This window comes from Cervus elaphus, chromosome 9 (genome assembly GCF_910594005.1).
Source record: "Cervus elaphus chromosome 9, mCerEla1.1, whole genome shotgun sequence".
In the NCBI taxonomy this organism is placed as follows: Eukaryota; Metazoa; Chordata; class Mammalia; order Artiodactyla; family Cervidae; genus Cervus; species Cervus elaphus.
This window is the reverse complement of record NC_057823.1, coordinates 8,042,657-8,066,057: the sequence shown is the minus strand read 5'-3', so window position 1 is coordinate 8,066,057 and position 23,401 is coordinate 8,042,657. Positions and strand designations below refer to the sequence as shown.

Sequence of the window (23,401 nt, the reverse complement as noted above, 5' to 3'; positions counted from 1 at the left end):
TTCAGCTGTGATGGTTACCACCATGATGGTCTCCAGCAAGGACGCATGCTGCCTCAGCTTCCCTATCTGTAAAGCGGCATCCACGGGCGTTGGCTCAGGCTGGACAGAGAACACAGGGGCAAAGGGATTTAATGAACAACAGCTGCCGCTGTTCCATCGTGTCGAGTATCACCCTTCACCCCACTCTCACCCCACATGCAGAGCCAGAGGCAGAGGGTGAGGGCCTTGGCCTGAAGAGAGGCCAGGGTCAGGGTGTGCCTGCCAGGAAGGATGCAGGTCTCCCTTCAAGCCAGGCAACACTAATCCCCGCTGTGGGGCCACGGCTGCTCTCACCCTTCCCCAGCACAGAACTTGGAGACGCTGCTCAAAGGCACCCACTCGGCAGGGAGGAGCCAGGACACCGTGCCAGCCCCTCTCGCCACAGGCATCTGACATGTGTTTCTCTGAAAACTTTGGCAGTTCCAGAAGCTCCTGGTTTTCTCATAACTTCTTTTTTTTTTTTAAAGCTGTCTATTTTGAAATAACTTTAGACTCACAGAAAAATGACAAAAATAGCTGAGAGTTCCTGATACATTTCCCCCAGCGGCTCCCGTGGTTAGCGTCTCCCGATATAGTTACCTGAACCAGGAACTAAACGTCGATGTGACACTAGGCTCTCATCTCCAGACCGGAACCTCACGTTGTCAGCTTTCCCCCTTAGGTTCTTTCTCTGGTCCAGGCTTGGATGCTGCATTTAGTCCTCGTGTCTACTGAGTCACCTTCGATCTGTGAAGTGATGGTTCCTCAGCTTTCCTTGTTGTCCGTGACCTTCACGCTGAGAACCGCTCAGCTGTTTGCAGAGTGTGCCTCAGTGGGGCTTGTCAGACGCTTCCTTGGGATCAGATCAGGGGTTGTGCGTCTTTGGCAGAAACCCCACAGAAGTGACGCTGTGTCCTTCCCGTTGTGTTATATCCAGCGTGCGAGCTGTCGCTGTGTCCTGTCCTAGGTGGTTGACCTTGATCGCTTGGTCAAGATGGGGTCTGCCAGCTTGCTCTGCCCAGAGAAATTAAGTGTCTTGTGGAGAGATGCTTGGAGACCACACAGCCATCCCCCTCCTCATTGTATTTTCACGCTCTGCCTTTAGTATCGGTCCAGCCGTGGTTCTTTTGTGTAAAATGTCTCTAAGTGAATGGATTATCTGTTTAGTTTGGTTGTGCTCGGTCTTCATTGCTCTGTGTGGGCTTCCCTGGTTGCAGCAAGCGGGAGGCTAGTCTTGTGCTGTGCAGGCTTCTCATTGCAGTGGCTTCTCTAGTTGCAGAGCGAGGCTCTGGGGTGTTCGGCTTCAGTAGTTGTGGCACATGGGCCCAGTTGCCCCGCAGCATGTGGAACCTTCCAGGGGCAGGGATTGAACTGTGTCCCCTGCATTGGCAAGCAGGTTCTTAACCACCAGACCACCAGGGAAGTCCCATTCACAGTTTTTGGCAGCAATAGTGAACGCCGACATTTGTCTGTTGGTGATTTTCTGTGTCCATCATTGCTTACACATTCATTAGTTGAAATTCTGCCATAAGGAAGAGCTGTCTCTTCTCCCCTCTTCATGCAGTTACCTGTGGAAATAAACAAAGGCCACTTCAGTGAAAACAGCAGAGGCTTGCTAGAGACAGGGGTGGGTCAGCTGCCACCACTGCATTTGGCAGAGACTCAAAGACAGGCAGCGGGGGCGGGGAGAGAGCTTTTTGGTGGAGAAGAGAAGGTACAGGTGTGCCTGTTGGAGGCTCTTGGCAGGAGCAAGTGGGGTGAGCGGTGGCTGCCAACACCAGCTGCCTTCCATGCATGGTCCGGGAGGCATACTTTTTTTTTTTTTTTTTTTTGGATTGTCCTAAGTTGGAAGCAGAAACAAAACTTAGGGAAGCTGCAGTCACCAGGCTCCAGCGGTTTTGTTGCCGGAGTAATTATGGTTTGCTTCCCTGGCTGCTTATTGTAGATGTCGTGGTTCAGAGTCCTAGCATCATGCATGATCTGGCTGTCGTTCCTGTGTACGTTCTGTCTCTCTTACCCAAAGATTGTTGGGTTTTGTTTTTTGTTGTTGTTGTTTTACTGAGAACTTTTTTTTTTAAGGTATAGCTGATTTATAATATCATGTTTGTTTCAGATGTACAGCATAGTGATTCAGTTGTATATTTTTTTCTGATTATATTCCATCATAGGGTATCACAAGCTATTGAATATAATTCCCAAAGCGGTACAGTAAATCCTTGTTACTTATCTGTTTTATGTATAATAGTTCATATCTGTTAATGGGGGTGGGTTTTTGCATTTTTTACTGAGATATAATTGACATATTATAGTCACCCATTGTTATCCTTGGGCTTCCCAGGTGGCGCTAGTGATAAAGAACCCACCTGCCAATGCAGGAGACATGAGAGATGCAGGTTCAATCCTTGGCTCGGGAAGATCCCTTGGAGGAGGAAATGGCAACCCACTCCAGTATTTTTGTCTGGAGAATCCCATGGACAGAGGATCCTGGTGGGCTACAGTCCATGGGGTCCCAAAGAGTCGGATATAACTGGAGCAACTTTGCACCCACGTTGTTATCCTCAGGGGATTGGTTCCAGAATCCCCGTCAGATATAAAACTCTGGGGGTGCTCAAGCCCCTTATTATAAAATGGTGTAGTATTTGTGTATAACATCCTCCAGTCTGCTTTAAATCATCTCTGTGCTGTGCTTAGTCGCTCAGTCGTGTCTGACTCTTTGCGGCCCCATGGACTGCAGCCCACCAGGCTCCTCTGTCCATGGGATTCTCCAGGCGAGAATACTGGAGTGAGTTGCCATGCCCTCCTCCAGGGGATCTTCCCAACCCAGGGATCGAACCTGGGTCTCCCACATTGCAGGCAGATTCTTTACCAGCTGAGCTACCAGAGGAGCCCTAAATCATCTCTAGTTTACTTACAATACCTAATACAGTGTGTTATATATAAATAGTTGCCTTGGATTGTAGCCAGCCAGACTCCTCTGTCCATGGAATTCTGCAGGCAGGAATACTGGAGTGAATTGCCCTTTCCTTCTCCAGGGGCTCTTCCCGACCCAGGGATGGAACCCTCATCTCCTGCACTGCAGACGGATTCTTTACCCCCGAGCCACCTGGGAAGCCCTGGTACATAGCACATTCAAGTTTTGCTTTTCTGGAACTTTCTGGGTTTTTTCCTTTCTTTCTTTCTTGATTTCTTTTTTTTTTTTTTTTTAACTGTTTTCAGTCCTCAGTTGGTTGAATCCATAGATGCAGATCCTGTGGATACAGAGGGCTGACTGTATATTAGTTTCAGGTTTACAATATAATGACTCAATATTTGTGTACATTGCAAAATAAGCACCAGAGTAAGTTAAACATATGTCGTCATGCATAGTTACAAATTGCTTTTTTTCTTGTGCTGAAGATGTTTTTAAGGAGGAGCTCAGATCCCCTCCCACCCCTTCCCCCCCAAAAAACCCCTCACCCAAATCCCATTGCCTGCACAATGTTCTTCATAGGAGCCTAGTCTGCCTGTACCACCTAAAACCAAGCCAGCGCCTCCCTTTATTTATTTATATTTTATTTTATTTATTTATTTATTTTACTTTACAACATGGTATTGGTTTTGCCATACATTGACTTGAATCCACCATGGGTGTACATGTGTTCCCCATCCTGACCCCCCCTCCCACCTCCCTCCCCATCCCATCTCTCTGGGTCATCCCAGGGCACCAGCCCCAAGCATCCTGTCTCATGCATCGAACCTGGACTGGCGATTCGTTTCACATATGATAATTTACATGTTTCAATGCCATTCTCCCATATCATCCCGCCCTTGCCCTCTCCCACAGTGTCCAAAAGACTGTTCTATATATCTGTGTCTCTCTTGCTGTCTCGCATACAGGGTTATCATTACCAGCTTTCTAAATTCCATATATTTGCGTTAGTATACTGTATTGGTGTTTTTCCTTCTGGCTTACTTCACTCTGTATAATAAGCTCCAGTTTCATCCACCTCATTAGAACTGATTCAAATGTGTTCTTTTTAAAGCGCCTCCCTTTAGAGTTTGCTCGACTTCCCCTCTGAACTGAGGAATGTGCACTTAAACTTTAAAGCATATTCTCTCCTGGAAGGAGAGACACAGGGCAGTGAGCTCAGCAGAGTGACTGCCAGGGTGTCGTTCATGGTAAATATTAACAGAAGTAACCTCTGGTCAGAGAGCTCCCGCAGGTCGTGGGATGTTCATGAACTTCAAGAGCAGGCTGGAGCATTGAGGGTGAGCACTGGTGCCCCCATGGATGGGCATCCAGAACTCGAGACTGAGCTGAGCACAGAGCCCCGCAGAGAGACAGTGTCAGCAGCAAGAGGAGTGGGAAAGTGCGTGCCTCTGGCCCGTGAGATCCGGGCGGTCGTGCAGAGACACAGCGTCACAGGAGGCAGACGTTCCCACAAAGGAACCGAGGGCGAGGCGTGGCCGCAGGGAGTGTGCACCGCTGAGGGCCCTGAGGGACACTGGGGGCCAGAGCTCTGAGCTCTCTTCCGTTTTTTTGGAAAGATCGTTTTTTAGGAGCCAACATTTCCAGCTGGCCTAATCGAATGTTCCACACCCTCTCCCCGCCGCAGATATTTTATATAAATACATCTTTGAACTTGTGAGCATCTTGCATTTTGAGAAAGTTGCGTGGGCTTTGAAGCGAAACCAAAGGTCTCTCTCTGCTCCCCGCCCAAAAGATGCTTATGTGATTCTGTCTGGGCCGGAAGTGTATTTGATTGTCAGGGAGCACATCTGTCACTCTGAGCAAGTAGCTGCCCCAGACCCTCGCCCTTGACCCCAGGACCGTGTCTTGGTTTCTCCCCTGGAGCTCCTGGGCCACAGAGAGCATCTCTGTCCTGTGATGAGAGACACAAGGGTGACTCGTGGGCCAGGGGCCTCTGAGATCCCCAGGGACCTCCTCTCACAGTTATGAAAGCTGCACCTCCTGCTCTAGGATTCACGTCACAGTTTTCTTTTCTAACTTAATTCACCTAAAGCTTATTTTGTGTCACTACCCTAGAAGGAAATTTGGGTTTAAGTCTGAGGTTAGAGCTTAGAACGTGTGTGTATGCTTCAGAGTTCCAAAGAATAGCAAGGAGAGATAAGAAAGTCTTCCTCAGTAATCAATGCAAAGAAATAGAGGAAAACAACAGAATGGGAAAGACTAGAGATCTCTTCAAGAAAATTAGAGATACCAAGGGAACATTTCATGCAAAGATGGGCTCAATAAAGGACAGAAATGGTATGGACCTAACAGAAGCAGAAGATATTAAGAAGAGGTGGCAAGAATACACAGAACTGTACAAAAGAGATCTTCATGACCCCGATAATCACGATGGTGTGATCACTCACCTAGAGCCAGACATCCTGGAATGTGAAGTCAAGTGGGCCTTAGAAAGCATCACTACAAAAAAAAAAAAAAAAAGAAAGAAAGAAAGCATCACTGCAAACAAAGCTAGTGGAGGTGATGGAATTCCAGTTGAGCTATTTCAAATCCTGAAAGATGATGCTGTGAAAGTGCTGCACTCAATATGCCAGCAAATTTGGAAAACTCAGCTGTGACCACAGGACTGGAAAATGTCAGTTTTCATTCCAATCCCAAAGATAGGCAATCCCCAAGAATGCTCAAACTATCACACAATTGCACTCATCTCACACGCTAGTAAAGTAATGCTCAAAATTCTCCAGGCCAGGCTTCAGCAATACATGAACCGTGAACTTCCAGGTGTTCAAGCTGGTTTTTGAAAAGGCAGAGGAACCAGAGATCAAATTGCCAACATCCACTGGATCATTGAAAAAGCAAGAGAGTTCCAGAAAAACATCTATTTCTGCTTTATTGACTATGCCAAAGCCTTTGACTGTGTAGATCACAATAAACTGTGGAAAATTCTGAAAGAGATGGGAATAACAGACCACCTGACCTGCCTCTAGAGAAACCTGTATGCAGGTCAGGAAGCAACAGTTAGAACTGGACATGGAACAACAGACTGATTCCAAATAGGAAAAGGAGTACGTCAAGGCTGTATATTGTCACCTTACTTATTTAATTTATATGCAGAGTACATTGTGAGAAACCTGGGCTGGAAGAAGCACAAGCTGGAATCAAGATTGCCAGGAGAACTATCAATAACCTCAGATATGCAGATGACACCACCCTTATGGCAGAAAGTGAAGAGGAACTAAAAAGCCTCTTGATGAAAGTGAAAGAGGAGAGTGAAAAAGTTGGCTTAAAGCTCAACATTCAGAAAACTAAGATCATGGCATCTGGTCCCATCACTTCATGGCAAATAGATGGGGAACCAGTGGAAACAGTGTCAGACTATTTTTTTGGGCTCCAAAACCACTGCAGATGGTGATTGCAGCCATGAAATTAAAAGACGCTTACTCCTTGGAAGGAAAGTTATGACCAATCTAGATAGCATATTAAAAAGCAGAGACAAAAAAAAAGCAGAGACATTACTTTGCCAACAAAGGTCCATCTGGTCAAGGCTATGGTTTTTCCACTGGTCATGTATGGATGTGAGAGTTGGACTGTGAAGAAAGCTGAGCACCGAAAAATTGATGCTTTTGAACTGTGGTGCTGGAGAAGACTCTTGAGAGTCCCTTGGACTGCAAGGAGATCCAACCAGTCCATCCTAAAGGGGATCAGTCCTGGGTGTTCATTAGAAGGACTGATGTCAAAGCTGAAACTCCAATACTTTGGCCACCTCATGCAAAGAGTTGACTCACTGGAAAAGACCCTGATGCTGGGAGGGATTGGGGGCAGGAGGAGAAGGGGACGACAGAGGTTGAGATGGCTGGATGGCATCACCGACTCGATGGACATGAGTTTGGATAAACTCCGGGAGTTGGTGATGGACAGGGAGGCCTGGCGTGCTGTGATTCATGGGGTCGCAAAGAGTCGGACACGACAGAGTGACTGAACTGAACTGATGGTTCAGTCGCTAAGTTATGTCTGACTCTTGTGACCCCATGGACTGTAGCCCACCCGGTTCCTCTGTCCATAGGATTTTCCAGGCAGGAGTACTAGATTGGGTTGCCATATACACATATATTAATACATAATATGAAATGCATAAGATAGGAAGAAATGACCGTTTCCCAACTCACAGCTTGAGACAGTGTTCCTTCAGTCTGCTGCTTGAGGCCCTTTATTCATGAAGTCAGTGTAGTTGGTTGTGGTTGCTGCTACTACTAAGTCACTTCAGTCGTGTCTGACTCTGTGCGACCCCATAGACAGCAGCCCACCATGCTCCGCCATCCCTGGGATTCTCCAGGCAAGAACACTGGAGTGGGTTGCCATTTCCTTCTCCATGGTTGTGGTTAGCTTTATCAAAATTAAATATAGGGGAGGGAGGGGGAGATGGCAGAGCGAATTGCATTTAAACATTTTTTTAAATTTTATTTTTATTATTATTTTTTTTTTCCTTGGCTGTGCTGGGTCTTCTTCATTGCTGCTTAGGCTTTTCTCGAGTTGCGGTGAATTCGCTCCTGAAACTCTTGTTGCAGTTAGGGCATGGAAACAGAATTGTCTATGAGTATAAGTGAATAGAGGATACAAAACATGTTTCTGAACGTAGGTTACAGTCACAAAGATTTCTTAAAAACTGGTCAGCTAACAAATGTATGAAAAAAGATTGTTTTAAATTAATTTTCTTTACTTTGGTTGTGCTGGGTTTTTGTTGCTTTGTGCGGGCTTTCTCTAGTTACAGTGAGTGAGTTTCCCTTCGTTATAGGGCACAGGCTGCTCACTGCGGTGTCTTCTCTGGGTGCAGAGCGCGGGCTCTAGATGTGGGCTCAGAAGCTGCAGAGAAGTCCCAGCCTCAGGGAGCCCACCCTGGTGGCCGAGGGGGCCTGATGACTGTCCCGAGTGTGGGATCAGTGTGGGAAGTGGGAGCCCTAACTCAGTGAGGGGGCCTCCTGCGGCAGGTTGAGGGGTGAATTCAGAATCCTGTGGCGGTTTGGGGGAAAGAATCCAGGAGGAAGCAGCGGGGGGTTCCTGAGTGCAGAGCGGGGCTCTGCCCAGGGAAGGGCGCTGTGGGTCGGTTGTGTCCCCACTCTGTTATCCATGAGGCGGTGAGTGGGGGCCAGCGAAATGCCAACTGCTGGGAAGTCTGTGCGCCCGTGGTCAGCTCCCCTCTCCCCTCTCCCCTGCCGTGTCCAGACAGTCCTCATCACTGTTGACAGCGCTTTGTAAACACACGACCTGCTTCTGATCTTTGCATCCGGACAGCCTCGCGCCTAGGCTCAGGCAGGGTCGCTCATTAGTGACAGGCTGCTGGCGTACCCCTGTGAGGGCTGAGGTCACACGTTCTCCCTGTCCCCACCTCCCTTCTCTCCCCATGGCTTCCCATCCAGACCGTCCTGCCTTCAGGTCTCACCAGCGCCTGGTCATGGCCTTACTGGCCCAGGAGGCTCCAGGCTGACCTGTCGGGGAACAGCACACATTCTAAGACATTCGCCAAATCACCTGCTAAGAGGAGCTGCCCACTGCCTGCCTCTTTGCCTGCTCATCCACCAGTTAAGTTACAGGCCTGACACATGCCGGCAGCCCCCACAAGGGTTTTAAACCTGCTTTTCTCCTTGTGAGTGCAGTCTGGTACCTGTCACTTATTTATTTATGTGGCTGTACTGGGTCTTAGCTGAGGCATGCAGAACCTTTTTTTAGTTGCAGCATGCAAGCTCTTAGTTGAGGCCTGTGGGACCTAGTTCCCTGACCAGGGGTGGAACTCAGGGCCCCTGCATTGGGAGCATGGAGTCTTAGCCACGGGATCACCAGGGAAGCCCTTCTGTCATATTTTTAAGTTATGGTTTTTCCTTCCCAGTTCAGTTCAGTGCAGTCACTCAGTTGTGTCCGACTCTGTGACCCCATGGATTTCCTTCCCAGTGACCTGGTTATTTCTTTGCCTTTGTCTTGAGTTTGTTTTTGTTTTTTGAAAGGGCAAAGGCTAGGAAATTAGCATTTGGCTTGAAAAGCAAAATCTTGAGACCACCCCCACCACTGCCCTGTAGAAGGAGTCTCCTTCTCTCTGCTCTGCAATCCTGGGGAGTTTCCTGGAGGCATCAGGCCCTGGCAGGAGCAGCTTGCAAACTCTGGCTGCCCCATCTGCTCAGAGTTAGGGAGCCTGGGGCACCCCACGCTCTCCTCCAAAAAGCCTCCTAGTTTCCTCTGACCCCTGTGACAAACCGGCACAAACTGACGAGAACAGGAATGTGTCCTCTCACAGCTCTGCAGACCACAAGTCCCGCAGTAATTCTGCAGAGCTGCTCCTCCGGCTCCAGGAGATTCTCCCCGGCCTCATCCAGCTTTTACACCCGCGGGTGTTACTTGGCCTGTGGCTGGGGTGTGTCATCCTAACGCCTCTGTCTTCACAGGGCCTCCCTGCCTGTGTCTGTTTCTGTCTCTTATCAGAGATAAGAGATTTGCTTTGTCCTTGATTTGAGGACCCAGCCTCATCCAGGGTAAGGCTCTCCAGTTCCTTACTCCTAATGACATCTGCAAGGGCTTTTTTTCAAATAATGCCCCGTTCACAGATTCCGGGGGGACAGACAGGCCTGGGCAGGGGGGCAGGGCACCATTCAGCCCCTTGCAGGTGCCGTCCTGTGTCTTGGCCTTGGCACTCTCTCACCAGCGGTGACACGTGACGTGCTCTTGTAGGTCTTCACTCATTTGTGCAGTGACCCTGCTTCTGTCCATGCCCACCACACCGAGGACCTGTCCTGGGCCTGCAGAGCTCCCAGGACAGGCCCCTGGCCTGGACTGCAGGGTGAAGAATGGTTCAGAGGGCCGCACAGGCGAGCCTGGGGCTGGGTCTGCACCATCTGCCTGGGGAGCTCTGTGTCCTCCTGGGAGCCTGGGCAAGAGTCAGAGGGAGGCAGGAAGACAAGTCAGACTCTAGACTGTAGGAGGCGGGGACCGAAGGGCAGGATCCTTTGTCAAGAGGGCAGTTTATCAGAACGTGTCCACATGCACCATGCCTGGGCCAGCCCTAAGAAGGGCTGTATTGGGCCCTCCCTGACAGCCCAGCAGTTACCACTCCGCACTTCCACTGACGGGGGTACAGGTTCGATCCCAGATCGAGGAACTAAAATCCTACCTGTCGAGCAGTACAGGAAAAAGAAAAAAATAGGAACTTCCCTTGTGGTCCAGTGGTTAAGAATCTGTCTTGCAATGCGGGGGACGTGGCTTTGATTCCTGGTCGGGGAGCATATGCCGAGGTGCAACTAAGCCCGTGCACCGCAAGGAAAGATTCTGGGCGCCACAACTAAGACCGAAGCAGTCAAACAAATAAATATATAAGGAAAGAAAGAAAGGTTGCATTGTTCGCATGCAGGGGCACAGACATGGAGACAGTCCCCCAGAGCTCTGGCAGTGGCGCTGAGCATCAGCCAGACACACGGGGCGTGACACAGTCGCCGTGCACCCCAGACGGACAGCCCAGCCACTGGCTGAGAAAAATCCCTCTAGCCTAGTTTCTCTTTGTTCCTTTAGGAGCAGTTTTAGATTTACAGAAAAGTTGCAAAAGTAATTCAGAGTTCCCCCCAGCACCGGGCACTCCCAGTTTCCTATATTAATAACATCTTCTGTTCCTGTTACATGTGTCACAACTAATGAACACATACCGATACATTATTATTTTTAAAGTGATTAATCTTTTGCTGGCGGGCTTTCTCTAGTTGTGGGGGGTGCTGCTCTCTAATTGTGGTGCGTGGGCTTCTCACTGTCCTGGCTTCACTTACTGCAGGGCAAAGGCTCTGGGGCACAAGAGCTTCAGGGGCTGTGGCTCTTGCCCTCTAGAGCTCAGGCTCAGTACTTGGGATGCTGGGCTGAGCTGCCCCCAGGCCTGTGCAGTCTCCCTGGACCAGGGATCAAACCCGTGTCCTTTGCATCGGCAGGCAGATTCTTTACCACTGGACAACCAGGGATGTCCGTGACACGTTATGATTAACTAAAGTCCATTGTTTATTCATAGTTCCTTAGTGTTTCCCTAATGTCCTTTTTCTATCCCAGGATCTTCACGTTGCATTTAGTCATCACCATCACTTCTCTTCAGGCTTCTCTGGGCTGAGATAGTTTCTCAGACTCTCTTGGTTTTGATGACCGTAACAGGTTGGAGGGGAACTGGTCTGGTGTTCGGTAGGATGGCCCTTGGTTGGGATTTGTCTGCTGTTTTTCTCATGGTTAGACTGGGCTTCGGAGAGGAGGAGCCTTTTTCATCACACCGGTGCCAGGGCATGTGCCATGAACGTGACTTACCGCTGTGGTGCTGACCGCGATCACCTGGCTGAGGGGGTTTCCTGGCAGCTATCTTCACTAAACGGACTCCGCTCCACTTTCTGTGCTGCGCCCCTTGAAAGGAAGCCACCACCCATGGCCCACACCTCAGGGCGCACGCTTATGCTTCCCTTCTTCCAGGGCTCAGCGTCTGTGTCAGTTACTTGGGAGTCTTCAGCCTGGGAGATTTGTCTCTTCCTCCTCATTTATTTATTCAATCATTTATTTATGTTCGTGTGGACTTGTGGATATTTATTTTGCACTTCGGGCTATAATGCAACACTGCTGGGACTTCCCTGGTGGTCCAGTGGTTAAGATTCCGCACTTGCGCTACAGGGGGTGTGGGTTCCATCCCTGGTTGGGGAACTGAGATCCAGCATGCTGTGGTGCAGCCAAAATAATAATAATAACCCAGCACTGCTTTATTGGTTTTGTTGCTCACAGTGTTCCTGCTTTGGCCACTGGGAGCTCGCACCATTGGCTGTGGCTCCTGGCTGACACCTCAGGGTGGCCCAGGCTCATCCTTAAGTTTCTGGCCCTGTCTTAGAAGCAGCCCTCCCTCCCCGAGCCAGGGACTGTTTTAGGTTGGAAACAGCGGCAGAGGCCACTTGGAACAGAATCCTGCTTGTGCTTCCTAGAATGTCCCACACCAGCGGGTGCTTGGGAGCAGCCAGAGGGCAGGAGGGGCTTCCACGCTGGCTCAGGGGGTATCTGCCTCACTTGCATCATTTACAGGAAAGCGTGGGGCCCCCCAGGTGGCTTGGTGCTAAAGAATCCGCCCACCAACATAGGAGCCACAGGAGACACAGGTTCAATCCCTGGGTCAGGAAGATCCCCTGGAGGAAGAAATGGCAACCCACTCCAGTATTCCTGCCGGAATGGACAGAAGAGCCTGGCAGGCTACCGTCCATGGGGTGACACGTGACTGAGCATGGGAAAGCATAATATTTTTAAAAATATTTGTTTTTATTTTTGGCTCGGGTTCCAGCTGCCCTGTGGCATGTGGGGTCTTAGTTCCCCCACCAGGGATCGGACCCACGTCCCCTGCATTGGAAGTCGGATTCTTAACCACTGGACCACCAGGGAAGTCCCAAGGAAGCCTGTTGGTTCATTGGGTGATTTTATTTTATTTTATTTTGTTTAGTCCTACCACTTTATTGCTACCAACCCATCTCCCTCCACTCTCAGCACACATGCTCAGTCATGTAACCCCATGGACTGCAGCCCGCCAGGCTCCTCTGTCCGTGGACTTTTCCAGGCAGGAATACTGGGGTGGGTTGCCATTTCCTTCTCCACATTGGGTGATTTTAAAGCACGGGAACTGAGGCCTCCAGACACTCCAGTGCCCACTGGCATCTCGCTGACACCAGCCCTTCATATTGTACGTTTTTCCTCCCGGTCCTTTCCCTGTGGTTGGCTAAGCTTTGAGTGCACTTCCTCTGGGAGGTTAAAGGTAGGTTTGTTACCAAAACAGTGGGTTCACCTCTTGATGGATGTTGAGTGAATAGACACAACCAAGTCCAAAGATGGGGAGAAGGAAGGATTTATTACTTGAGGTTGTTAGGGTGGACTCTTATCCATAGGACTGGGCATCCTTACAAAGAGGAAAAAACATTCTTTTATAAGAGGAAATTTGGACACAAACCTGTGTTAACCTGAAGACTGGGTTTGCCTCTTTGTGAATGTTAAGCCAATAGACACAACCAAGCCAAAGATGGGGAGAAGGAAGGACTTCTTACCTGCAGCAAGTTAAGGGAAATACAAGGGACCTTTTCCAAAGCAACGTCTCCCTGAACAGCAAAGCTGGGGAAGTCTTAAGCTCAGGGTCCCTGAGTATTCATGAAGGGGCTTGAGCAGAGGAGAATGCAGCATAGAATTGGGGCAAAGGTCCAGAGTCCAAGCTTTAGTTGTCAGGAGGATCAACATCATTCCACCCTCCACCTGCTTGGGTGCCTTAGTTCCCAGAGAATTCAAAGATATATTTATTATTATGTGCATGCTTTGGGGAGGAACTGGGACTCTGCCTTATTACTGCACTACTGTTTAACTGACTTTCCTCTGTTCCTGCCTTCCTTTGTTCCCTTAAGATCATTAATTACTGAGACCTGTTCAAGGACAGTCATTGCCTCCAGGCTTCGATCACATAATGGTTTAGGCCAAAAGGCTTCTCTTTTGTCAAGAGAGCCGTTCCTGGTTCTCTTTCTCCAGGGACTCCCTAACTGATCTGCTTACAGGTTTCCAGGGAGAACTCCTCAAGTACTAGGACACTTACTATAAGCTTGGCCACAAAGGGCAAGCAGCCACACAGCAGGACAAAGGTGATCTCTTTTTTAAAAAGTTACTTTTATTTGCTTCTTTTTGGCTGCCCTGGTCTCTGTTGCTAGGAGCGGGCTTCCTCTAGCTGCAGCAGGCCGGGGCTGCTCTTCGTTGCGGTGTGGGGGCTTCCCACTGAGGTGTCTGCTCTTGTTGTGGCATACAGGCTTAGTCGCCCCGTGGCATGTGGGAGCTTCCCCAAACAGGGAGCTGACCCATGTCCCTTGCCTCGGCAGGTGGATTCTTGACCACTGAACTACTAAGGAAGTCCAAAGGTTAATTTTCTAAAAGTATTTCTGAGAATGGAATCTCAGGTCCAAGCTGGCATCACCCCAAAGTGGGTTGGGCTCCAGGGCAGGTGGAGACCTCCAGCCTCCACACTCTAGAGCCCACCACACCCCGCCTCCTGCTGTGTGACCTGGCTGGCAGCTTAACCTCTCTGTGCCAATCGAGGCGGTTGGCACCAAGTTGAAAAACAACAGAGGATTCAGAGGCCTGTTGGTGACGATGAAATCAAAGAGCTGATGGGAAGTGCTCTTGTAAATGATTAAGCAGTCAGGGCAGGGGACTCTGGCATCCAGATGCAGGTTCTGGTGTCTTTTTCCTGCAGGGAGATTGAAGTCAGGTTAGGCAAAGTGTGCCTCTGCGGCAGTGCTGGCATCGGGTCATTGAGAATGAATCACGGGCCCTGGGCTGGTGGAGGAGGCCGCCTTCTCACCGCGCCCCATTTTGCTCCCCAGGACTGAGTCTCCGCCGTCCTGAGCAGGCCTGGAATGGGTAATGGTGTGAAGGAAGGCGTGGTGCGTTTGCGTGACGATGCCGAGCCCGTCTTGCCCGCGCATGTCTCCTCAAAGGCAAGTACCCCTGCCCCTCCGTGGGCGTGCTCACCCGCTCCCTCTTCTGTGCTCGCACCCCATATAAATCACCCCTCCCACACTGAGGGCGGGGGCGGTGGGGGTGACGCAGGCTACCGCCTACTCCGTTTTTATAGCCCTGTCTGTGCTGTGGATCCAGCTGCCCCACCACTTGGCAAGAAGTCAAAACCTCATCCACATTTGGCAGGGATGTCAAAGGTGTCATGGGGTCCCTCTTCTGACTCTGATTTGCCAACACAGAGGAATTAGCCAAAGGTGGGGTGGGTTGAGGGGAGCTCCTCACGCCAGGGAGGAGTCTACCGTCAGCTCTGAAGTGCATCCCCAGTGACGCCCTTCAGTTGAAGACAAAAGGTTTATTCCCTCATAAAGAAATTGGATCAGGCCCGTGTTTGTTCACCATAGAAGCCAGGAGAAGTTCTCCCACCAGAACCTCGAGCATGGACTAATCCACCTTCACTGCCAGGCCGGCTCCGGTGCCTGCAGGCAGTTCTCAAAGTCCACGGGCTCAAAGGCTGAAGCAGCGTCAACCTCTGGCCCTCCTGACCTTCCCCCAAGCTCCAGGTTGCCCCGCGGAGCACCAGGCAGACAGGAGGCCTGGTTCTCGGGACCACCGTCACCACGCCGGTCGGCAGAGGGTGAGCCCTGGAGCAGGCACCCCTCACAGTTTCGTGAACTTTGCAGCAGCTTATGAGGGAGACGTGGCCTGCCTCCACTGGCCCAGATGGATCCCGCCAAGTGGACATGCCCAGTAAAGGCCCCCCTGCCCAGCCTGCACCGGGACCCAGGCAGCGGCAGTTGACCCCCGTGCTAGCTGGCACGGCCCACGTCAGCCTTGCCTGCTTGGCTAACCCAGTGCAGGGCGCTCACTCTGCAGTGTCCCGTTTCTTTGGCTAAAGAGCCAGGCATCTTCCCATGGTTTCACTGCTCGCGTGGGTCCTGTCTGTGGATCACCCATTTTCTCTCCATCAGGCTGCCTGCCTCACTCTTCATTTGCAAGGATCTCTCCTATGATGAGAAGTTAGAACTGGATATGAAACAACAGACTGGTTCGAAATTGGGAACAGGGCTGTATGTTGTCACCATCGTTATTTAATTTATATGCATAGTACATCATGCAAAATGCTGGGCTGGATGAATCACAAGCTGGAATCAAGATTGCCAGAAGAAATAGCAATAACCTCAGATATACAGATGACACCACCCTTATGGCAGAAAGCAAAGAGGAACTAAGGCACCTCTTGATGAAGGTGAAAGAGGAGAGTAAAAAATCTGATTTGAAACTCAACATTCAAAAAACTAAGATCATGGCATTTGGTCTCATCACTTCACGGCAAATGGAAGGGGAAAAAGCAGAAGCAGTGACAGATTTTATTTTCTTGGGCTCCAAAATCACTGAGGACAGTGACGCTTGCTCCTTGGAAGCAAAGCTATGACAAACCTGGACAGCATATTAAAAATCAGAGACATCACTTTGCCAAGGAAGGTCCATCTAGTCAAAGCTATGATTTTTCCAGTAGTCATGTACAGATGTGAGAGTTGGACCATAAAGAAGGCTCAGTGCCAAGGAATTGATGCTTTTGAACTGTGGTGCTGGAGTAGAGTCTTGAGAGTCCCTTGGACAGCAGGGAGATCAAACCAGTCAATCCTAAAGGAAATCAACCCTGAATGTTCATTGGAAGAACTGATGCTGAAGCTGAATCTGTATGCTTTGGCCACCTGATACAAAGAACTGACTCATTGGAAAAGACTCTGATGCTGGGAAAAACTGAGGGCAAGAGGAGAAGGGGGTGGTGGAGGATAAGATGATTAGATAGCATCACTGACTCAATGGACATGAATTTGCACAAAGTATGGGAGATAGTGAAGGACAGGGAGGACTGCTGTGCTGCAGTGCATGGGGTCCCAGAGAGTTGGACACAAATTAGACAAATTAGAGACTGAACAACAACTCATATGATGGTCGTGGAGACTTTGACCATTTGGTGATGCCTTTGCCAACCATGGTGGCTTCCCTTGGTGGATCAGACGGTAAAGAATCTGCCTGCAGTGGAGGAGACCCAGCTTCGATCCCTGGGTTGGGAAGATCCCCTGGAGGAGGAAATGTCAACCCACTCCAGTATTCTTGCCTGGAGAATCCCACAGACAGAGGAGCCTAGTGGGGTACAGTCCATGGGGTGGCAAAGAATTGGACACGACTGAGCAACTAACACTTGTCTTTAACGGATAAGCCAGCTGCATCATGTAGGATTCCCCGGGAGTGTCAGCGGAAGGCAGCAGCCGCCCCCTGCACCGAGCGTGTGAAGGGGGCTCACCGAGTGTGTTCCGCGCACCACACCAAGGGCTCGGGTTTCAGGACGCGTGTCCTTGCACGTGCAGAGCTGGCCTGGTGCTGATGAGCCCTGCAGGCTTCCCAGGAGGTGGGAGGGACACCTGGGCTCTGCCTGCAGCGCTCACAGCCCTCGGGCGGGCCGCAGGGCATTCCCTGAGCTCACAGAGGCTGGAGGTCAGCTGTCGCCACGCAGATTCACAGCGGGGCAGATGGGCCTCAGAGCTGGTGCCAGAGACACCCCTGAGCCTTCTGGCATCTGATGCCCACGTCCCTGAAAGCCAGATGTCCAGAACCTTGCTATGTGACCCAGAAAAGGCAGGGGTCCCCAGTGACAGGTCTCTGTGAAGCAAAAAGGTGGCACCCTGTGGTAAAGCTCAGCCACAGAAACTGAGTCAGGAACACACTGCCATGGTGACTTGTTCTTCTAGGGAGGTGGGCGGGGCTGCGGGACGGGCACCAGGGGCATTAGGGGAGGGGCCAGGTCAAGGGGCACAGGGCCCTGGAGACATTCACCTGGGACACAATCTGGGGTCTGGGCCAGGAGTCAGCACTTGATTGTGTCAGAGGTGAGGGACCGGGGAGCAGAGAGGCCCTCCAGTCACTGCGGGCAGATCCAGCCCTCCCCCTGAGCCTCCCACAGAGCTGAGCAAACCTGGGCATCGCCCTGGACTCCAGCATGCCCACTCAGGAGCGCAGACTGCCTGTCGAACCCCTCAAAGGCCCCCTCATTACTCCCCTCTCGCAGCCTCCTCTGGTCCCAGCCTCTGCCGTCTCAACCCTGGGTGTCACAGGAGCTGCCTCTTCCGTGGTTCCAGTTAAAATAACCTGTCCACCTTGCACGCTTCTCCATCTCTCTGTAGGCCAAGGTCAGCCTCCTTGTCGGGCTCCGTGGGGTCCAGCCTCGCCCACCTTTCAGGGCGTCTCTCTCCCTTCCCTGTGTCAGCCGCCCTGCCCCCCTTGTGGTCCCCCAGGGCCCCCCCCCCAGCTCCTTTTCACTGGGGCCTCTGAGTGTCCAGCGCCTCCCCCTGGTTAGTGTCACACACACACTCTCGCACATGCACCCACGCCCTGCCCTTAGGCACGCCTCATCTTACAGCCTGGGCCCCTTCCTGCATTCTCCTGGAACTCCGAGCCCCCTCCCCACAGCCCCGCCCAGACCGCTGGTTCTGCACACCTTTATCTAAGAGCTCCTCCATGTCCGGCTCCCTCCGTCGACTGGCAGCGCTGTGAAGGGAGCGGTGGTCATACATACCCCTGCCCCGCACTGTGACTCCAGGCTCCTGAGGGCACCTGGGTCGGGTGGACGTCACAGACTCCCAGAATCGCTGAGCCCCTGCTCCTCACCTCCTTGCTCGCTCTATGCCCGAGTCATCGGGGGCGGGGGGAGGTGGGAATGGTGCCTCCAGCTTCCGCTTCCTGGGCTGCGGTTCGGGGCTCCATGGGCCTCAAGGGAAGGAGGGCTGTTTGAGCCAGGGCTCCGGGAGCCATAGGAAGACTCGGGAAAGCGCTGACTTTGAGCCTGGCCACAGGAGCGTGAAGGGCAAGTCAGCTGTGCCTGTCCCAATCGCCTTCTGGATGAAGAGCCGCAGACACCGGCTTGATGGAAGGTTGTGGAAAGAGAACAGGACACGCTGAACAGTCAGGGTCTGCTTGCCTGACACCCACCACCCACTCCCCGGACCGCAAGGAGTCTTTACCCTGAAACACTGAAGCTCAAGAGTCCCTTGCCCATGGGCAGTGGGTGCAACCAAGGCCTGAAAGTAGGACAGGTGAAGGGCGACTCTTATGTTTGGAGTGAATCCCCTTGTAGGCCGTCTCTGGGGACTTAGGACCATGCGCGGCACCCCCACCAGCGTGTCACCTCTCAGGCGGATGGTCCCTGTGGCCCAGGAGGCTCTCACTGTGCCCCCAGGCTCTGTGGCCGGTGCTGCAGCCGGCCCAGGGCCCAGCAGGGCCGTGTCACCCCGGCCACCAAACGTCTGGCCGCCCCCGGCCAGGCGGAGAAGAAAAGCCTTTCTCCTGGAAACTGTTCCACGCAGAGCAGACGCCTCCTCTCCCTCTCTGATGACAGACAGCGTGTTTGTGTGTTTTCTTGCAGAGTGATCACAGGCAAGTTCTCAGCTCCCTTCTGTCTGGGGCACTGGCTGGTGCTCTTGCCAAAACAGCTGTAGCTCCCCTGGACCGAACCAAAATCATCTTCCAAGGTGAGCGCTGCCCATGCACCTGTCACCTGTGACCGACGGGCTGCCAGGCACCCCCCTCCCCCCACCAGGGCCCCGGACTGCACTGCCAAGGGGTCTCTAAAATGCCTCTTTTTTAAAAGAATTTATTTATTTGGCTGCACCAGGTCTCAGTTGCAGCACATGGGATCTTCAATCCTCATTGCAGCAGGCTCTTTACTTTCAGCACATGGGATCTAGTTGTCGAAACTGAGCCCCCTGCATTGGAAGTGCAGACTCATAGATCCTGGACCACCAGGGAAGCCCTGGAAATGCTCTTTAGAATCCACTTAGAAAGTCTGTTAGTGTTTAGGACTGGCATCACAAAGTACCAGAAACCAGGCGGCTTAGGACTGCAGGAATTTATTCTCATTTTCTGGAGGCCAGAAGTCCACATTCAAGGGGTTCGTGGGGTTAGCTCCTCCTGGGTCCCTGAGGGAGGACCCTTCCTTGCCTTTTCCAGCTTCTGATGACTCCAGACATCCTTGGCTTGTGACTGCACCCCCCCCACCCCAGTCTGTATGTCTGGATCCCCTCCTTTTATAAGGACCCACACCATTGGATCACCCTACTCGAGCATGACCTCCATTTAATTACACCTGCAAAGAGCCCGTTTCCAATTAAGGCCTCATTCATGGGCGCTGAGGGTGAGAGCATACATGGACATTTCTTTGGGAAGACACAGTTCAAGAATCCCGCTCCCTCCCTCCTTAGGGTTTAGCAGGCGCAGGGTCCCCTGAAGATGAGGCCTTTGTGTCCCCTACATGGTGGGCAGGGGGGCGGTCATAAGCTGGGACCCCTGCCCCTCAGCTGTTTGGGAGGAAGGAACTGCAGATTGGAGCCAGGCCCCTCCCACTTGCTCAGGCTGGCCCCTCACCTCTCTGGGCCTCAGGTTCCTGTCCATATAACAGGACCATTGGTACCAACCTCCCGCCTGAGGAGGAGGCAGGGAAGTGAGCTGATGTGGGTAAGGGCGGGCGTGCGGGTGAAGACGCATCTTCAACACTGGAGCGCCACACGGGAGGCTGAGTTTAATTCCGAAGGCAGGAGCTGTGCATACGTCCCCACAGAGAGGAGTGCAGGGCTGTGCTGGGAAGGCAGCAGACACTTGGGAAGTGCAGCGTTGGGGATGCTGCCAGGCTGAGACCCCCTCGTGACTTGTGTTTCCGGGTCCTCCTGGCCACCGTGGTGCAGCTCACTATGCAGTAGGGGGGTGGGAGGTGGGCCGGACAGCCCCGGAGGGCAGGAGAGTGGGAACTAGGGCTGCCTGTGCCAGGTCACGGAGAAGAGGGCAGACGCCCCCTGCTGAGGGAGCTGGAGCCCCTTAGCTGACCCCTGCATGGCTGGTGGCTGGGATGCCTCCCTCCAAGGGACTTGGGGGAGATGAAGTTCAGCTGGGTGGAGACTGCTGGGTGCCGACCCCACCCCCCCCAGAGAGGTGCATCCTTCCACGGGCCCTCACTGTCCTGCAGAGTCAGTGGCAGCTGGGCTCCTGTCCCTGAAGAAGGGGAGAAGTTGGTGTGCAGAGTGGCCTGGGCGTGGGGGTGGTGGGGAGGCTCCTGGGGAGGGGGTGACTTTGCTGGGGATGCCCCACCTCGGCCCTTATCGGAGTTGAGGGGGGGCATTTCCAGGGAGATGCCCTCACTCCCCATGCCCAAACTAGACCCTTGTGGTGGGGGTCATGCAGACTGGAGTTGGGGGGGCCCATCCTTCATATCCAACAATCTCTGTTGTGTGTTTTGTTTTTTTTCCAGTGTCCTCAAAAAGATTTTCTGCCAAGGTGAGCCGCTCGGTCATGGACCCCTGTCTCTGGGGCCTTCACCTCTGCCCTACTGGGCTGGCAGAGGCAGGGGAGGTGGGTGGTAAGGGCTGGGCAAACGCTTTTCAAGGGGCTTTTTCCCACTGGTTCCCCGACCCCCACCCCAGGCCAGCTGCAGGACTGCTGGGTGACCAAGGCCTCCCCTGCCAGGCGCTGGGGCCAAGGCCATCTGTCTGCACCCTGAGTCTGCCTGGACACAGCCCTCCCTGGGAAGTGACGGGAGACCCACCTGTCCTGGGGGTGGTGATGAGGGGACTTGATGGTCTAAACTCACAGGTTTCACATTTGATATATTTTTAAACACAGAGCAGGTGTCGTTGTTTGTTGTGGTTTTAGTCACTAAGTCACATTCAACTCTTTGCGACCCCACGGACTGTAGCCCGCCAGGCTCCTCTGTCCATGGGATTTCCCAGGCAAGAATACTGGAGAGGGTTGCCATGCCCCACTCCAGGGGATCTTCCCCGCCCAGGGATCAAACCCACATCTCCTGCATTGGCAGGTGGGTTGTTTACCACTGAGCCGCCTGGGAAGCCCACAGAGCAGGTGTTGTCTTCTTAATAAAGGAAAATAAAGAATATTTTAAAAGCTAGGCTACCAAACACCTACAAAACCCCCTTAGTGGGGCTAAGTCTGCTTTGCAACCCTGCTTTCCCCCGTCTCACTTCATGGTTCCCAGGGTTGGAGGAGAAGGGGCGGGGGTCCCAGCGCAGAGCCCGGGGACATGCGGGCGGTCTGTGAGGTCCCCGCCCTTCCCAGGCGCAGGGCTGGTCTAAGGACGGCGAGCTGGGAGGGCAGCGGCGCTCCGCCCGCGAAGGCCGGGCGGTCAGAGGCCTGGGGCGCTGACACCGCCCCCTCCCCTGCCTGCCCCCAGGAGGCCTTCAGGCTCCTCTACTTCACCTACCTCCACGAGGGCTTCTTGAGCCTGTGGCGCGGCAACTCGGCCACCATGGTGCGTGTGGTGCCCTACGCCGCCATCCAGTTCAGCGCGCACGAGGAGTACAAACGCCTCCTGGGCAGCTACTACGGCTTCCGCGGAGAGTGAGACCCCGCTTCCCCCCAAAACCCCGGCCCTCTCAGCTCTGTTACCGTACCCTGTTCTCCTGCCTTCCACCTGGCCACCATGTCAGGACTTCTCTCGTTTCCCCGGTCTCCTCGAACCTACATCCCAGGACGGCCACGGTCCCCCTGTGCCCCAGAGCAGGTGGGAAAGACGCCTGTCCTTCATTCATTCAGACAAGCAGGGGCAAAGGCAGGCACCCCCAAGAGACACCCCCCGCCCCGCCCATCAGCTCGGGAACAGGCTGCGCGTCCCCCACCTCTACCCCCACCCCAGACCTGTGGGCACCCGGAGCCCTGCGGGCTCACCTTCGCCCCCACCCGCTTTCAGAGCCCTGCCGCCTTGGCCCCGCCTCCTCGCGGGCGCGCTGGCTGGAACCACGGCCGCCTCGCTGACCTACCCGCTGGACCTGGTCAGAGCGCGGATGGCTGTGACCCCAAAGGAAATGTGAGTCTCACCCTGGTTTTCACCAGCACCGGGGGCTCTGTGTCTAGTGGGGTTCCCCGGCGGGCTGGGGATAGGGTCTGGGCCTCTGTCTGCAGCGGCGGATGAAGCTGTCCTGAGGCTGTGTTGCCCCAACCTCCCTGGGCTCCGCTGCTTTCCAGAAGGACAGTAACTGGGTCTCTCAGCTTCGGTGGCAGTCTGCTTCCATCAAACCCAGAGTCTCCATGTTGAGTCGAGAACAGATCTGCTTAATATGCATCTGAGTAAAAAGCCAAGGGCCGAGCACAGCAAAGACCCCAGTGGTGAAGGTGGCCTGTGGATTGGGCATGCGTGGTCCCCTCAAACGCCGGAACTTCTGCATGGTGGTTCTGTCAACATCCAGGCCTGCCCCCGCCGACTGGGAGGAGAGAGAATTAGTGAACTGATGTCTGCAGCCCCCACCCCCGCACCGCTCTGTCTTACAGGTATAGCAACATCTTTCACGTCTTCATCCGCATCTCGAGAGAAGAGGGGCTGAAGACCCTCTACCACGGATTCGTTCCGACCGTGCTGGGAGTCATTCCCTACGCCGGCCTGAGCTTCTTCACCTATGAGACCCTCAAGAGCCTGCACCGAGGTGAGGAGCGGGGCGCACACACCTGTGTGTGGATGGATGGGGAGGTGGAGGTGGATGGGGGCGAGTGGAGGGAGGGGCAGGCTGGAGGTCCAGGGTCTGGATCAGGAGGAGACAGAGCAAATAAGCCCACTGATACCTGCTACTTGGTGTGATCTGGTGTTAACAATCTGCCTTATGTTGTTTTTTGTTAAGGAAGACGGTCAGGGTAAAGCCGAGATCCCCGGCACCCAATCCCCAGCCCCTCTCGCCTCACCCCGGCCTCTTTATTAGGGTCGGCTCCACCTTTCACCTTCATCGGAAACCCTTCTCCCTGGGCTTGAGTGCAGCCTCCGCGCTGTTCCTGGTTATCGGAAGTGGCTGAGGGGCTGCCCTCTGCGCTTGCCCTAGTGCAGCGCTGGTCCGTCCTGTTTGGGGGAGGGTGACCCCCGTT

The 23,401-nt window shown here is 53.0% G+C and overlaps 1 protein-coding gene across 2 annotated transcripts in view; it reads left to right on the top strand.

Annotated features, from left to right (window-relative positions):
* Positions 1–23,401, top strand: part of SLC25A42 (solute carrier family 25 member 42) — a 43,156-nt gene that overhangs the window by 16,811 nt on the left and 2,944 nt on the right. Inside the window, exons 1-7 of one of the 2 annotated variants that reach the window (XM_043910852.1) lie at positions 14,200–14,237; positions 14,353–14,466; positions 18,915–19,020; positions 20,790–20,815; positions 21,726–21,892; positions 22,242–22,358; positions 22,820–22,971. In XM_043910852.1, coding sequence (XP_043766787.1) covers positions 14,386–14,466; positions 18,915–19,020; positions 20,790–20,815; positions 21,726–21,892; positions 22,242–22,358; positions 22,820–22,971 — 649 coding nt within the window. In that variant the 5' untranslated portion in view covers positions 14,200–14,237; positions 14,353–14,385. Of the gene's footprint in view, positions 1–14,199; positions 14,238–14,352; positions 14,467–18,914; positions 19,021–20,789; positions 20,816–21,725; positions 21,893–22,241; positions 22,359–22,819; positions 22,972–23,401 lie in introns of those variants that run through there. The other variant, XM_043910850.1, reaches the window with a different exon arrangement.